The sequence below is a fragment of the Coregonus clupeaformis genome, chromosome 29 (genome assembly GCF_020615455.1).
Source record: "Coregonus clupeaformis isolate EN_2021a chromosome 29, ASM2061545v1, whole genome shotgun sequence".
Lineage (NCBI taxonomy): Eukaryota > Metazoa > Chordata > Actinopteri > Salmoniformes > Salmonidae > Coregonus > Coregonus clupeaformis.
The window spans coordinates 7,955,953-7,974,341 of NC_059220.1; the positions used below are offsets into that span (position 1 = coordinate 7,955,953).

Genomic DNA, 18,389 nt, shown 5'->3' on the forward strand with positions numbered 1-18,389 from the left:
CACCAGGCAAAGGTTCCTTGGTGCCTTTGACCACACCAGCCTCTCCCCTCCCACCTCCTTTCTTCTCCCCCTTTTTCCTCTTCCGCATGACACCCTCCTCCACCCCCCTAGTCACTTACCCTTCCCCACTATACTCTCCTCATCCACTAGCATAACCTGACTAGACCCAGCCTCAGCTACACCACCATCTATAGCATGACTAGACCCAGCCACATTTACACCACCATCTATAGCATGACTAGGCCCAGCCTCTGCTGCCTGCGTCTCATGGCCCCCTGCACGTTGACCTCAATTTCCCCACTGGCATTTGTACCCTCACCTTGTCTACGGCCTTTATGTGGGCACACAAAGCTCTTATGCCCCAAATCCCCACACTCAAAGCACTGCAGACTATCTGTGCTGGCAAACCCTATGTTGAGCCCCTCCCCATGCCTCACTTTAAAATGCACATTTAACTGTTGCTCTTTGTTATTCAGAAACATGAACACTTGCCTCCGGAACGAAACAACAGGCTTAACAGCATCTGCCTGAAAACCTGCCGAGAGTACACGAAAACCGCTAGCAAATTTACCAAAACAACTCAGCTCTTTCCGGATTTAATCATCCGTTTATAACCGGAGGCAGATTCGCAACTACCACCCTTGTCGAAGGAGTTGAAAGAGGAGAAATAGGCACCAACACATCCCTTACAAATATTCCACTAGCAATCAGCCTACCCACTAAATGTACTCTTTTCATGAACACAACCACAGCTTTGTTCATTCTGGATGCAGAATGTATAAATTCAGCTCCTACCTGTTCGCTGACCGCGAGCATAACCTCCACCTTAACTCCATTCTCAGGAACACACCTGAATCCATGCCGTAACGACAGCGTTTCCTCCACGCTAGGCTGCGAAGCCATCGCACACACCACACCGTTCAAAACCCGTCCTCTTCCTCCCTAACTTTGAACAAAAACAGTGGGTACCACTAAACTAACAGTGCGTTAACCCTCCACCATAGAAAATAAACATTGAAAGAAAAGACCAAGGAAAGAATCAAGAAAATAAGTAAGGACAGAGCCCTCCACACGGCCTCTCAACTACAAAACACTCCCAGCATGCACTGAGAGAGAGAGAGAGAGAGAGAGAATGAGTGTATCAAGTTAATGAGTGTCACTCTCTCCTCTCTCCCTCTACAGTCTAATGGGCTCTGGTCCTATGATCTCATTAAGAACCACAGAGGCACCAGTAATGACACACAACAGCGAGGGAATAGACCATACAGTATAATGTGTTTGTTCCAGAGTGTGATAGCTACCACCCAAACCCTAACAGTGACTGTACAATAGAATAGTATAACTCAGACCTTCTACAACTAAACAGCTCTCTGAGTGAACACCACCCAACCCAAACAGCTCTCTGAGTGAACACCACCCAACACAAACAGCTCTCTGAGTGAACACCACCCAATCCAAACAGCTCTCTGAGTGAACACCACCCAATCCAAACAGCTCTCTGAGTGAACACCACCCAACCCAAACAGCTCTCTGAGTGAACACCACCCAACCCAAACACCTCTCTGAGTGAACACCACCCAATCCACCACTCCCACACCTCCTAATCCTCTCAAATCAAATCAAATTTTATTTGTCACATACACGTGTTTAGCTGATGTTATTGCGGGTGTAGCGAAATGCTTGTGCTTCTAGCTCCGACAGTGCAGTGATATCTAACAAGTAATATCTAACAATTTCACAACATATACCCAATACACACAAATCTAAGTAAGGAATGAATTAAGAATATATACATATATACATATATGGACGAGCGAAGTCAGAGCGGCATGGACTAAGATACAGTAGAATAGTATAGAATACAGTATATACATATGAGATGAGTAATGCAAGATATGTAAACATTATTAAAGAGGCCCTCCAGGACACCACAGCACCCAATATCACAGGAAGGCCAAAAAGATCATCAAGGGCATCAACCACCCGAGCCACGGCCTGTTCACCCCGCTATCATCCAGAAGGCGAGGTCAGTACAGGTGCATCAAAGCTGGGACAGAGAGACTGAAAAACAGCTTCTATCTCAAGGCCATCAGACTGTTAAATAGCCATCACTAGCCGGCTACCACCCGGTTATTCAACCCTGGACCTTAGAAGCTGCTGCCCTATATACAGTCGTGGTCAAAAGTTTTGAGAATTACATTTTATGACACAAATGTTAATTTTCACAAAGTCTGCTGCCTCAGTTTTTATGATGGCAATTTGCATATACTCCAGAATGTTATGAAGAGTGATCAGATGAATTGCAAAGTCCCTCTTTGCCATGAAAATTAACTTAATCCCAAAAAAACATTTCCACTGCATTTCAGCCATGCCACAAAAGGACCAGCTGCCATCATGTCAGTGATTCTCTCGTTAATACAGGTGAGAGTGTTGACGAGGACAAGGCTGGAGATCACTCTGTCATGCTGATTGAGTTAGGATAACAGACTGTAAGCTTTAAAGTAGGGTGGTGCTTGAAATCATTGTTCTTCCTCTGTTAACCATGGTTACCTGCAAGGAAACACGTGCCGTCATCATTGATTTGCACAAAAAGGGCTTCATAGGCAAGGATATTGCTGCTAGTAAGATTGCACCTAAATCAACCATTTATCGGATCATCAAGAACTTCAAGGAGAGAGGTTCAATTGTTGTGAAGAAGGCTTCAGGGCACCCAAGAAAGTCCAGCAAGCGCCAGGACCGTCTCCTAAAGTTGATTCAGCTGCGGGATCGGGGCACCACCAGTGCAGAGCTTGCTCAGGAATGGCAGTAGGCAGGTGTGAATGCATCTGCACGCACAGTGAGACGAAGACTTTTGGAGGATGGCCTGGTGTCAAGAAGGGCAGCAAAGAAGCCACTTCTCTTCAGGAAAAACATCAGGGACAGACTGATATTCTGCAAAAGGTACAGGGATTGGACTGCTGAGGACTGGGGTAAAGTCATTTTCTCTGATGAATCCCCTTTCCGATTGTTTGGGGCATCCGGAAAACACCTTGTACGGAGAAGACAAGGTGAGCACTACCATCAGTCCTGTGTCATGCCAACAGTAAAGCATCCTGAGACCATTCATGTGTGGGGTTGCTTCTCAGCCAAGGGAGTGGGCTCACTCACAATTTTGCCTAAGAACACAGCCACAAGAGCAACTTCTCCCAACCATCCAAGAACAGTTTGGTGACGAACAATGCCTTTTCCAGCATGATGGAGCACCTTGCCATAAGGCAAAAGTGATAACTAAGTGTCTCGGAGAACAAAACATAGACATTTTGGGTCCATGGCCAGGAAACTCCCTAGACCTTAATCCCATTGAGAACTTGTGGTCAATCCTCAAGAGGCGGGTGGACAAACAAAAACCCACAAATTCTGACAAACTCCAAGCATTGATTATGCAAGAATGGGCTGCCTTCAGTCAGGATGTGGCCAAGAAGTTAATTGACAGCATGCCAGGGCAGATTGCAGAGAAAGAAGGGTCAACACTGCAAATATTGACTCTTTGCATAAACTTAATGTAATTGTCAACAAAAGCCTTTGACACTTATGGAATGCTTGTAATTATACTTCAGTATACCATAGTAACATCTGACAAAAATATCTAAAAACACTGAAGCAGCAAACTTTGTGAAGACCAATACTTGTGTCATTCTCAAAACCTTGACCACGACTGTACATAGACATGGAATCACTGGCCACTTTAATAATGGAACACTAGTCACTTTAATCATATTTACACACTGCTTTACTCATCTCATATGTACAGTTGAAGTCGGAAGTTTACATACACTTAGGTTGGAGTCATTAAAACTTGTTTTACAACCACTCCACACATTTCTTGTTAACAAACTATAGTTTTGGGAAGTCGGTTAGGACATCTACTTTGTGCATGACACAAGTAATTTTTCCAACAATTGTTTACAGACAGATTATTTCACTTATAATTCACTGTATCACAATTCCAGTGGGTCAGAAGTTTACATACACTAAGTTGACTGTGCCTTTAAACAGCTTGGAAAATTCCAGAAAATGATGTCATGGCTTTAGAAGCTTCTGATAGGCATCATTTGAGTCAATTGGAGGTATACCTGTGGATGTATTTCAAGGCCTACTTTCAAACTCAGTGCCTCTTTGGTCATCTGTACAAACAATAGTACGCAAGTATAAACACCATGGGAACACGCAGCCGTCATACCGCTCAGGAAGGAGACGCGTTCTGTCTCCTAGAGATGAACGTACTTTAGTGCGAAAAGTGCAAATCAATCCCAGAACAACAGCAAAGGACCTTGTGAAGATGCTGGAGGAAACAGGTACAAAAGTATCTATATCCACAGTAAAACGAGTCCTATATCGACATAACCTGAAAGGCCGCTCAGCATGGAAGAAGCCACTGCTCCAAAACCACCATAAAAAAGCCAGACTACGGTTTGCAAATGCACATAGGGACAAAGATCTTACTTTTTGGAGAAATGTCCTCTGGTCTGATGAAACAAAAATAGAACTGTTTGGCCATAATGACCATTGTTATGTTTGGAGGAAAAAGGTGAAGGCTTGCAAGCTGAAGAACACCATCCCAACCGTGAAGCACGGGGGTGGCATGCTGTGGGGGTGCTTTGCTGCAGGAGGGTCTGGTGCACTTCACAAAATAGAAGGCATCATGAGGAAGGAAAATTATGTGGATATATTGCAGCAACATCTCAAGACATCAGTCAGGAAGTTAAAGCTTGGTCGCAAATGTGTCTTCCAAATGGACAATGACCCCAAGCATACTTCCAAAGTTGTGGCAAAATGGCTTAAGGACAACAAAGTCAAGGAATTGGAGTGGCCATCACAAAGCCTTGACCTCAATCCTATAGAAAATGTGTTGGCAGAACTGAAAAAGCGTGTGCGAGCAAGGAGGCCTACAAACCTGACTCAGTTACACCAGCTCTGTCAGGAAGAATGGGACAAAATTCACCCAACTTATTGTGGGAAGCATGTGGAAGGCACGTTTGACCCAAGTTAAACAATTTAAATGCAATGCTACCAAATACTAATTGAGTGTATGTAAACCTCTGACCCACTGGAAATATGATGAAAGAAATAAAAGCTGAAATAAATCATTCTCTCTACTATTATTCTGACATTTCACATTCTTAAAATAAAGTGGTGTCATGGTCGTTGAAGAACGGGTCAGACCAAGGCGCAGCATGAAATGCATACATGTTTATTAAACTGAATAAACATACAAAAAAACTACGAAACATGACGTCGGATGGCTATACACTAACAAGCCAAACTCACCGAGCACAAACAAGATCCCACAACCCAGGCAGGAAAACTGGCTGCCTAAGTATGATCCCCAATCAGAGACAACGAACGACAGCTGCCTCTGATTGGGAACCACACCTGGCCAAACATAGAAATACAAACATAGAATCAACACACACATGATATTCACACCCTGACCAAACTAACTAGAGTTCTAATGGTCAGGGCGTGACAAGTGGTGATCCTAACTGACCTAAAACAGGGATTTTTTACTGGGATTAAATGTCAGGAATTGTGAAAAACTGAGTTTAAATGTATTTGGCTAAGGGGTATGTAAACTTCTGACTTCAACTGTATATACTGTATCCTATTCTGCTGTATTTTAGTCAATGCCACTCCGAAATTGCTCGTCCTAATATTTATATATTTCCTATTTCCATTATTTTACTTTTAGATTTGTGTGAATTGTTGTGAATTGTTAGATACTACTGCACTGTTGGCGCTAGGAACATAAGCATTTCGCTACACACGCAATAACATCTGCTAAATATGTGTATGTGACCAATAACTTTTTGATTTGATTTGATTTGAAACAGTCCTGTTGTTTAGCATCCGCTTCATCGGACCACTTCCGTATTGAGCATGTCACTGGTACTTCCTGTTAGAGATTTTGCTTGTAAGCAGGAATCAGGAGGATAGAGTTATGGTCAGATTTTCCAAAGGGAGGGCGAGGGAGAGCCTTGTATGCTTTTCTGTGTGTGGTGATCATGAGTTTCATTGCCTCTAGTTGCACAGGTGACATGCTGGTAAAAATTAAGTTAAATAGATTTAAGTTTCCCTGCATTAAAATCAACGGCCACAAGAAGCGCCACCTCTGGATGTGCATTTTATTGTTTGCTTATGGCTCTATACAGCTCGTTGTGTGCAGTCTAAGTGCCAGCATCGGTAAATAGTATGGTCTGCAGCTTAAACTCGAGACTTCCTTAACATTAGAGATCGCGCACAAGCTGCTGTTAACAAAGAGATACACCCCACACCCCTTAGTCTTACACGAGGCTGCCGTCCAGTTTAGATGATGCATAGAGAAACCTGCGACATATTTACACTACGGGTCAAAAGGTTTAGAACACCTACTCATTCAAGGGTTTTTCTTTATTCCTTACTATTTTCTACATTGTAGAATAATAGTGAATACATCATAACTATGAAATAACACATATGGAATCATGTAGTAACCAAGAAAGTGTTAAACAAATCAAAATATATATTATATTTGAGATTCTTCAAATAGCCACCCTTGATGACAGCTTTGCACACTCTTGGTATTCTCTCAACCAGCTTCACCTGGAATGCTTTTCCAACAGTCTTGAAGGAGTTCCCACATATGCTGAGCACTTGTTGGCTGCTTTTTCTTCACTCTGCGGTCCCAACTATCCCAAACCATCTCAATTGGGTTGAGGTTTGGGGGATTGTGGAGGCCAGGTCATCTGATGCAGCACTTCATCAATCTCCTTCTTGGTAAAATAGCCCTTACACAGCCTGGAGGTGTGTTGGTCATTGTCCTGTTGAAAAACAAAGGATAGTCCCACTAAGCCCAAACCAGACGGGATGGCGTATTGCTGCAGAATGCTGTGGTAGCCATGCTTGTTAATTGTGTAAAAAAATCACAGACAGTGTCACCAGCAAAGCACCCCCACACCATCACAACTCCTCCTCCATGCTTTACGGTGGGAAATACACATGCGGAGATCATCCGTTCACCCACACCGCGTCTCACAAAGACACAGCGGTTGGACCCAAAAATCTCAAATTTGGACTTCAGTCCAAAGGACACATTTCCACCTGTCTAATGTCCATTGCTCGTGTTTCTTGGCCCAAGCAAGTCTCTTCTTCTTATTGGTGTCCTTTAGTAGTGGTTTCATTGCAGCAATTAGACCATGAAGGCCTGATTCACACAGTCTCCTCTGAACAGTTGAGGTTAAAAATGTGTCTGTTACTTGAACTCTGTGAAGCATTTATTTGGGCTGCAATCTCTGAGGCTGGTAACTCTAATGAACTTATCCTCGGTAGCAGAGGTAACTCTGGGTCTCCTCCAGAGGTAACTCTGGGTCCTCATGAGAGCCAGTTTCATCATAGCGCTTGATGGTTTTTGCGACTGCACCTGAAGAAACTTTCAAAGTTCTTGAAATTTTCCGGAGTGACTGACCTTCAAGTCTTAAAGTAATGATGGACTGTCGTTTCTCTTCGCTTATTTGAGCTGTTCTTTCCATAATATGAACTTGGTCTTTTAACAAATAGGGCTATCTTCTGTATACCTACCCTACCTTGTCACACCACAACTGATTGGCTCAAACGCATTAAGAAGGAAGGAAATTCCATAAATTAACTTTTAAGAAGGCACACCTGTTAATTGAAATGCCTTTCAGGTGACTACCTCATGAAGCTGGTTTACAGAATGCCAAGAGTGTGCAAAGCTGTCATCAAGGCAAAGGGTGGCAATTTGAAGAATCTCAAATATAAAATATATTTTGATTTGTTTAACACTTTTTTGGTTACTACATGATTCCATATGTGTTATTTCATAGTTTTGATGTCTTCACTATTATTCTACAATGTAGAAAATAGTAAAGAATAAAGAAAAACCCTTGAATGAGTAGGTGTTCTAATTCTTTTGACAGGTAGTGTATACAGTGCATTCAGAAAGCATTCAGACCCCTTTACTTTTTTCACATTTTGTTATGTTACAGCCTTATTCTAAAATTGATTAAATTGTTTTTTCCCCTCATCAATCTACACACCATACCCCATAATTCAAAGCAAAAACTGGTTTTTAGATTTCTTTCCAAATTCATACAAAATGAACACATTTACATACGTTTTCAGACCCTTTACTCAGTACTTTGTTGAAGCACCTTTTGGCAGCGATTACAGCCTTGAGTCTTCTTGGGTATGACGCTACAAGCTTGGCACATCTGTATTTGAGGAGTTTCTCCCATTCTTCTCTGCAGATCCTCTCAAGCTCTGTCAGGTTGGATGGGGAGCATTGCTGCACAGCTATTTTCAGGTGTCTCCAGAGATGTTTGGTTGGGTTCAAGTCTGGGCTCTGGCTGGGCCACTCAAGGACATTCAAAGACTTGTCCCGATGCCACTCCTGCATTGTCTTTGCTGTGTGCTTTGGGTCATTGTCCTGTTGGAAGGTGAACCTTCACCCCAGTCTGAGGTCCTGAGCACTCTGGAGCAGGTTTTCATCAATGATCTCTCTGTACTTTGCTCCGTTCATCTTTCCCTTGATACTGACTAGTCTCCCAGTCCCGGTCGCTGAAAAACATCCCCACATCATGATGCTGCCACCACCATGCTTCACCGTAGGGATGATGCCAGGTTTCCTCCAGACATCACGCTTGGCACTCAGGCCAAAGAGTTCAATCTTGGTTTCATCAGACCAGAGAATCTTGTTTCTCATGGTCTGAGAGTCCTTTAGGTGCCTTTTGGCAAACTCCAAGCGGGCTGTCATGTGCCTTTTACTGAGGAGTGGCTTCCATCCGGCCACTCTACCATAAAGGCCTGATTGGTTGAGTGCTGCAGAGATGGTTGTCCTTCTGGAAGGCTCTCCCATCTCCACAGAGGAACTGTAGAGCTCTGTCAGAGTGACCATCGGGTTCTTGCTCACCTCCCTCAGTTTGGCCGGGCGGCCAGCTCTAGGAAGAGTCTTGGTGGTTCTAAACTTCTTCCATTTAAGAATGATAGAGGCCACCGTGTTCTTGGGGACCTTCAATGCTGCAGACATTTTTGGTACCCTTCCCCATATCTGTGCCTCGACACAATCCTGTCTCGGAGCTCTACGGACAATTCCTTTGACCTCATGGCTTGGTTTTTACTCTGACATATACTGTCAACTGTGGGACCTTATATACAGTGGCTTGTGAAAGTATTCACCCCCCTTGGCATTTTTTCTATTTTGTTGCCTTACAACCTGGAATTAAAATGGATTTTTTGTGGGTTTCTAACATTTGATTTAAACAACATGCCTACCACTTTGAAGATGCAAAATATTTTTTATTGTGAAACAAACAAGAAATAAGACAAAAAAACAGAAAACTTGAGCGTGTATAACTATTCACCCCCCCAAAGTCAATACTTTGTAGAGCCACCTTTTGCAGCAATTACAGCTGCAAGTCTCTTGGGGTATGTCTCTATAAGCTTGGCACATCTAGCCACTGGGATTTTTGCCCATTCTTCAAGGCAAAATTGCTCCTGCTCCTTCAGGCGGATGGGTTCCGCTGGTGTACAGCAATCTTTAAGTCATACCACAGATTCTCAATTGGATTGAGGTCTGGGCTTTGACTAGGCCATTCCAAGACATTTAAATGTTTCCCCTTAAACCACTCAAGTGTTGCTTTAGCAGTATGCTTAGGGTCATTGTCCTGCTGGAAGGTGAACCTCCGTCTCAGTCTCAAATCTCTGGAAGACTGAAACAGGTTTCCCTCAAGAATTTCCCTGTATTTAGCGCCATCTATCATTCCTTTAATTCTGACCAGTTTCCCAGTCCCTGCCGATGGAAAACATCCCCACAGCATGATGCTGCCACCACCATGCTTCACTGTGGGGATGGTGTTCTCGGGGTGATGAGAGGTGTTGGGTTTGCGCCAGACATAGCGTTTTCCTTGATGGCCAAAAAGCTAAATTTTAGTCTCATCTGACCAGGGTACCTTCTTCTATATGTTTAGGGAGTCTCCCACATGGCTTTTGGCGAACACCAAACGTGTTTGCTTATTTGTTTCTTAAAGCAATGGCTTTTTTCTGGACACTCTTCCAAAAAAGCCAAGCTCTGTGGAGTGTACGGCTTAAAGTGGTCCTATGGACAGCTTTAAAGCTCCTTCAGGGTTGTCTTTCGTCTCTTTGTTGCCTCTCTGATTAATGCCCTCCTTGCCTGGTCCATGAGTTTTGGTGGGCGGCCCTCTCTTGGCAGGTTTGTTGTGGTGATTGGTGGTGCCCCTTGCTAAGTGGTGTTGCAGACTCTGGGGCCTTTCAGAACAGGGGTATACAGTGGGGAGAACAAGTATTTGATACACTGCTGATTTTGCAGGTTTTCCTACTTACAAAGCATGTAGAGGTCTGTAATTTGTATCATTGGTACACTTCAACTGTGAGAGACGGAATCTAAAACAAAAATCCAGAAAATCACATTGTATGATTTTAAAGTAATTAATTTGCATTTTATTGCATGACATAAGTATTTGATACATCAGAAAAGCAGAACTTAATATTTGGTACAGAAACCTTTGTTTGCAATTACAGAGATCATACGTTTCCTGTAGGTCTTGACCAGGTTTGCACACACTGCAGCAGCGATTTTGGGCGATTTTGGGCATACAGACCTTCTCCAGATCTTTCAGGTTTCGGGGATGTCGCTGGGCAATACGGACTTTCAGCTCCCTCCAAAGATTTTCTATTGGGTTCAGGTCTGGAGACTGGCTAGGCCACTCCAGGACCTTGAGATGCTTCTTACGGAGCCACTCCTTAGTTGCCCTGGCTGTGTGTTTCGGGTCGTTGTCATGCTGGAAGACCCAGCCACGATCCATCTTCAATGCTCTTACTGAGGGAAGGAGGTTGTTGGCCAAGATCTCGCGATACATGGCCCCATCCATCCTCCCCTCAATACAGTGCAGTCGTCCTGTCCCCTTTCCACCTCCATGCTTCACGGTTGGGATGGTGTTCTTGGGGTTGTACTCATCCTTCTTCTTCCTCCAAACACGGCGAGTGGAGTTTAGACCAAAAAGCTCTATTTTTGTCTCATCAGACCACATGACCTTCTCCCATTCCTCCTCTGGATTACATTTACATTTTACATTTTAGTCATTTAGCAGACGCTCTTATCCAGAGCGACTTACAGTTAGCGCATACATTATTTTATTGAACCCACAACCCTGGCGTTGCAAACGCCATGCTCTACCAACTGAGCTACATCCCCTGCCGGCCATTCCCTCCCCTACCCTGGACGACGCTGGGCCAATTGTGCGCTGCCCCATCATCCAGATGGTCATTGGCAAACTTCAGACGGGCCTTGACATGCGCTGGCTTGAGCAGGGGGACCAGGCATGCGCTGCAGGATTTTAATCCATGACGGCGTAGTGTGTTACTAATGGTTTTCTTTGAGACTGTGGTCCCAGCTCTCTTCAGGTCATTGACCAGGTCCTGTCGTGTAGTTCTGGGCTGATCCCTCACCTTCCTCATGATCATTGATGCCCCACGAGGTGAGATCTTGCATGGAGCCCCAGACCGAGGGTGATTGACCGTCAATTTTGAGCTTCTCTCATTTTCTAATAATTGCGCCAACAGTTGTTGCCTTCTCACCAAGCTGCTTGCCTATTGTCCTGTAGCCCATCCCAGCCTTGTGCAGGTCTACAATTTTATCCCTGATGTCCTTACACAGCTCTCTGGTCTTGGCCATTGTGGAGAGGTTGGAGTCTGTTTGATTGAGTGTGTGGACAGGTGTCTTTTATACAGGTAACGAGTTCAAATAGGTGCAGTTAATACAGGTAATGAGTGGAGAACAGGAGGGCTTCTTAAAGAAAAACTAACAGGTCTGTGAGAGCCGGAATTCTTACTGGTTGGTAGGTGATCAAATACTTATGTCATGCAATAAAATGCAAATTAATTACTTAAAAATCATACAATGTGATTTTCTGGATTTTTGTTTTAGATTTCGTCTCTCACAGTTGAAGTGTACCTATGATAAAAATTACAGACCTCTACATGCTTTGTAAGTAGGAAAACCTGCAAAATCGGCAGTGTATCAAATACTTGTTCTCCCCACTGTATACAGTGGGGGAAAAAAGTATTTAGTCAGCCACCAATTGTGTAAGTTCTCCCACTTAAAAAGATGAGAGAGGCCTGTAATTTTCATCATAGGTACACGTCAACTATGACAGACAAAATGAGAAAAAAAAATCCAGAAAATCACATTGTAGGATTTTTTATGAATTTATTTGCAAATTATGGTGGAAAATAAGTATTTGGTCAATAACAAAAGTTTCTCAATACTTTGTTATATACCCTTTGTTGCCAATGACACAGGTCAAACGTTTTCTGTAAGTCTTCACAAGGTTTTCACACACTGTTGCTGGTATTTTGGCCCATTCCTCCATGCAGATCTCCTCTAGAGCAGTGATGTTTTGGGGCTGTCGCTGGGCAACACAGACTTTCAACTCCCTCCAAAGATTTTCTATGGGGTTGAGATCTGGAGACTGGCTAGGCCACTCCAGGACCTTGAAATGCTTCTTACGAAGCCACTCCTTCGTTGCTTGGGCGGTGTGTTTGGGATCATTGTCATGCTGAAAGACCCAGTCACGTTTCATCTTCAATGCCCTTGCTGATGGAAGGAGGTTTTCAATCAAACTCTCATGATACATGGCCCCATTCATTCTTTCCGTTACACAGATCAGTCATCCTGGTCCCTTTGCAGAAAAACAGCCCCAAAGCATGATGTTTCCACCCCCATGCTTCACAGTAGGTATGGTGTTCTTTGGATGCAACTCAGCATTCTTTGTCCTCTAAACACGACGAGTTGAGTTTTTACCAAAAAGTTATATTTTGGTTTCATCTGACCATATGACATACTCCCAATCCTCTTCTGGATCATCCAAATGCACTCTAGCAAACTTCAGACGGGCCTGGACATGTACTGGCTTAAGCAGGGGGACACGTCTGGCACTGCAGGATTTGAGTCCCTGGCGGCGTAGTGTGTTACTGATGGTAGGCTTTGTTACTTTGGTCCCAGCTCTCTGCAGGTCATTCACTAGGTCCCCCGTGTGGTTCTGGGATTTTTGCTCACCGTTCTTGTGATCATTTTGACCCCACGGGGTGAGATCTTGCGTGGAGCCCCAGATCGAGGGAGATTATCAGTGGTCTTGTATGTCTTCCATTTCCTAATAATTGCTCCCACAGTTGATTTCTTCAAACCAAGCTGCTTACCTATTGCAGATTCAGTCTTCCCAGCCTGGTGCAGGTCTACAATTTTGTTTCTGGTGTCCTTTGACAGCTCTTTGGTCTTGGCCATAGTGGAGTTTGGAGTGTGACTGTTTGAGGTTGTGGACAGGTGTCTTTTATACTGATAACAAGTTCAAACAGGTGCCATTAATACAGGTAACGAGTGGAGGACAGAGGAGCCTCTTAAAGAAGAAGTTACAGGTCTGTGAGAGCCAGAAATCTTGCTTGTTTGTAGGTGACCAAATACTTATTTTCCACCATAATTTGCAAATAAATTCATAAAAAATCCTACAATGTGATTTTCTGGAAAAAAAAATCTCAATTTGTCTGTCATAGTTGACGTGTACCTATGATGGAAATTACAGGCCTCTCTCATCTTTTTAAGTGGGAGAACTTGCACAATTGGTGGCTGACTAAATACTTTTTTTCCCCACCGTATACTGAGATCATGTGACACATAGATTGCACACAGGTGGACTTTATTTAACTAATTATGTGACTTCTGAAGGTAATTGGTTGCAACAGATCTTATTTAGGGGCTTCATAGCAAAGGGTGTGAATACATATGCACGCACCACTTTTCCGTTATTTATTTTTTAGCATTTTTTGAAACAAGTAATTTTTCTCATTTCACTTCACCAATTTGGACTATTTTGAGTCCATTACATGAAATCCAAATATAAATCCATTTAAATTACAGGTTGTAATGCAACAAAATAGGAAAAACGCCAAGGGGGGATAAATACTTTTGCAAGGCACAGTAGACAGGTGTGTGCCTTTCCAAAATCATGTCCAATCAATTGAATTTACCACAGGTGGACTCCAATCAAGTTGTAGAAACATCCGAAGGATGATCAAAGGAAGCAGGATGCTCCTGAGCTCAGTTTCGAGTCTCATAACAAAGGGTCTGAATACTTATGTAAATAAGGTCATTATGGGGTATTGTGTGTAGATTAATGAGGACATTTTTTTATTTAATCAATTTCAGAATAAGGCTGTAACGTAACAAAATGTGGAAAAAGTCAAGGGGTCTGAATACTTTCCGAATGCACTTTATATTATCCATACATATTTTCCATGTCCTTGTTCAGCCAAGACTCCAAGAAAGATAGAATATTACAGTTCTTCAGGTCCCACTGATAGGATAGTCTCGAACTGAGTTCATCCAGTTTGTTCTCCAGTGACTGCACATTCGCCAACAGAACAGAGGGCAATGGCGATCTATTTGTTCACTGACATAATCTCGTTAGGAGGCTGCCTCGCCTGCCTTATTTCCACCGCCGCTTCCTCTTTGGAGTCCCGGGGATTAGGGCCTGGTCAGGAGTTGGCAGAACGTCCAGAGCTGCCGACTCATTGAAGTAGAAATCTTCATCCAAATCGAGGTTAAGATCAGCATAAAAAAAACACAAAATAGCTGAATTGGTCAGGAGCCCGTAAAACGGCCGCTATCCACTACAGCGCCATCTTTTTCAGGTGACTTCCTGGATACGACGAGAACAGCACAGTCTCACACAGCATCTCTCTCTCTCGCCCTCCTCTCTCTCTCTCTCTGTCCCCCCCCTCCTCTCCCCCTCCTTTCCCCCTCATCTCTCGCCCTCTTCTCCACCCTCTCCCTCCCTCTAGGTAGGGGAGATCAGGGCGCACGCAGCAGAGTGGACGGCTAACGTCTCGGCAGAGTTCAAGGAGACTAGGCGTCGCCTCAGCGTCGAGGTCTATGACAAGTTCCAGCGAGCCGCGTCAATCAAAAGCAAAATGTCGTCCGAGCTGGGCCTAAACTCTGACCCCGAGCTCACTCCACCCAAAAGGAAGATGTCCGTCAACTTCACCAACGAACTGAATGGGGAGAGGGAGCCGGTGTCCACGCCTATGACCAAAAATGGATGCCCGTTCCTGAACGGGCAGGGGGTGGACCCTAAGGGAGGTGACGTTGCTATTACACCTCAAGTAGAGGTCACAACCTTTCACCTCTGACCCTGCTTCAGCACAAGCCACACCCACCTGGTTACAACAACCAATGGCAGCCATCTTTCAGCACAAGGTGGATGACGTCATTGATCAACACCTGCCCTTATGACGGACTATATAACATTTACATTTACATCATTTAGCAGACGCTCTTATCCAGAGCGACTTACAAATTGGGGCATTCAACTTATGATAGCCAGTGGGACAACCACCTTTTTTTTTTTTTTTTTTATGGGGGGCGGGGGAAGAAGGATTACTTTATACTATTCCAGGTATTCCTTAAAGAGGTAGTGTTTCAAGTGTCTCCGGAAGGTGGTCAGTGACTCTGCTGTCCTGACGTCGTGGGCGAGCTTGTTCCACCATTGGGGTGCCAGAGCAGCGAATATAACTATATGAGTAAATGATGAAGCATTTTGATTATTAACTACAACCGAATAACAACATGAATTATATGAACTGTGAACAGATCTTAATGGATCTGAATAGAAGAGTCACGTTTGGGGAGTAAGATCAGGGCAAATCTGAATTGTCATCCTATTCCCTGTATAGTGCTCTACTTTTGGCCATAACCTCATAGGGTTCTGGTCAAAAGCAGTCCACTATATAGGGAATAGGATCTAATTTAGGACATAGCCTTAGTTTATGTATCCAATTTTATTATGTTGCCAATGTATGAGGAATATTAGTGAGGATGTCTCTATGCCTTGAATCAGAGAACGGTTCGGTTCTATGGGGTTCTAAAGGGTTCCAAGAGGGAACCTTTCCCTGACTGTTAACTAGAATCAGCTTTTTTTTGTAATGAAGGGACCACAGCGGTGCCTTAGTCCTTTTCTACCAACATGTGAATGAACAGACAATGCATTTCTCTTCTCAATCATAATTCTCACTCTTGTCATTTTAAACAGCGAGACAGTTTGTCTGTAAAACTATGTGACTGTAGTCCTCTGGGCTTCTCTAGGGGTGCTGGGAGTTTGGAGCAGCAAATGTAGTCCTCTGGGCTGCTCTAGGGATGCTGGGAGTTTGGAGCAGCAAATCTAGTCCTCTGGGCTGCTGGGAGTTTGGAGCAGCAAATCTAGTCCTCTGGGCTGCTCTAGGGATGCTGGGAGTTTGGAGCAGCAAATTTAGTCCTCTGGGCTGCTCTAGGGATGCTGGGAGTTTGGAGCAGCAAATCTAGTCCTCTGGGCTGCTCTAGGGATGCTGGGAGTTTGGAGCAGCAAATTTAGTCCTCTGGGCTGCTCTAGAATTGCTGGGAGTTTGGAGCAGCAAATTTAGTCCTCTGGGCTGCTCTAGGGATGCTGGGAGTTTGGAGCAGCAAATGCAGACTCCACTCCACTAGAACTGTTTCAGGGAGACATTTTAACATTGAAAACTAGGCTCTGTTACCAATTGTGTCTTTGGACATAAGTGCCAATTATTTGCGTTGTCAAAATGGAGTCCTACTATATACAACATCAATATGAACCAAAACTCACCCTCGCCATGATGACAAAAAATGGTTGCCTTGCTTCAACATATTTCCTAAATCGACAGTTCTGTTCAACATTATGTTGTTGTATTCAAAGCTAATGCCAAATCTGAAGAAGATAAAAATAATTATAATTTGATGGGTGCTTATATTTGTCCTATTTCACACATGTAAAAGCGTGTATTAATTGGAAATGTGTTTTTTACATATCCCAACTCTTCCTGAGACACCCTCAGACAGTGGGGCAACAGCCAGGGTCTGCCATAATCAACAGAAACCCTGGAGCAATTAGGGTTAAGTGCCTTGCTCAAGGGCACATCAACTGATTTATTACCTAGTTTGGGATTCAAACTAGCAACCGTTCAGTTACTGGCTCAACGCTCTAACCGCAAGCCTACCTGCCGCCCTAAGACGAGGGTGTGGCGGTTGACTGTTAAGACACCTGCTGTTTTCAGACTGTAAAATCAGATCTCTACATCATGTCCTCCTCTGTAAGGAAATGGAGGAAGTAGATCCACATGGTTTATCAGTCTGTTCAATGTAAAGTCTCAGCTAGCTCTCAGCCAGCACACGTCTCAGCTTATCCAATGATGATTTATTTGTTATCACATGACTATCTGTCTTTCATAGCAATATGGTATCTTATCTTATAGCAGACCTTTTTATGTTCAGTCTAAAGTATGTTCTTTTGAAACCATAGTTGGGTATTTGAGGAGGAGGAGGAGGAGGAGGAGGAGGGGGTTGACCTAGCCAATGTGAACTAGCTGCTAGCCATCGTGCAGTGACGTCACCCGCCCGGGGATCTAGTCAACTGTCGCTCGCGGAGTGACAAGCTAGTGAGCTTCTTGCTCTGTCAGTAGCACTGTTGACTTGAGTGCATAAGTATTGTTGTGGGTTTGAGTCCCGGGTTGGCCGTACAGGGATGAACTCTGAATTGGATGTGTTGCAGACAGATGCACAGGCCAGATGACTTTGAATGTTACTTGAAACCTTACAAACGGACAGAGAGATGGTGAGACACTGTTTTTTTACAGGCTATCGTACCATAAACACTCCAACACATGAAATCATTCAGCATTACACGCACACACACCTGAGGGTTCTCTCTCTCACACCCCTTGTACACCTGCCATTCAACATGCACTTTTATTTAACTGCCTGTGTTAAAATGTACAAAATTTTATCGTTTTTCACCATGAAGGCTTTCGTATCATCGTTATGCGGAGATAAACGGTAACTGTTCTCTTTCTAGCGATGCCGCTGCCCGTCTAGCACGCAGTCCACAGAGCTGTGTTGTATTCATTAGCACCAGTGTCCAATATCCACACTTGCATCCCACCTAGAATGCAAGCCCAATAACTGGCAGGCTAGACGCTAAAGTGGATATGGGAACAGATCCTGTATGTGAAATCCCCAAAAACACAAAAACAATCATTTCAGAGAACACTACTATCTCTGACTGAACACCATTAGTTATTAGGTAGTAGAGAGCTATACCGACCTGCTATCTTAATGTGATTGGTCTGCTGTCACAGAGAATTTTCCTGCGCAGCCGGAAATGCTAATTGTAGTGTATTCACGGTTTAACAACAAGGCTTCTAAAGTTTGTAATTTCCACTTTAAAATGTCAGACTTGATTTGCCCTAATAAAAAAATGTATCAACCCCTAGAAAAAGGTCCATTAATTTTAATCCAC

General features: G+C 43.8%; 1 protein-coding gene across 1 annotated transcript in view; it reads left to right on the forward strand.

The window, feature by feature from the left end:
• The window catches only part of LOC121544244 (potassium channel subfamily K member 2-like), a 37,678-nt gene extending 22,444 nt beyond the window's left edge, over positions 1–15,234 (forward strand). Inside the window, exon 7 of the mRNA XM_041854159.2 lies at positions 14,887–15,234. Coding sequence (XP_041710093.2) covers positions 14,887–15,234 — 348 coding nt within the window. The remainder of the gene's footprint in view (positions 1–14,886) is intronic.
• Positions 15,235–18,389: the final 3,155 nt, after the last annotated feature.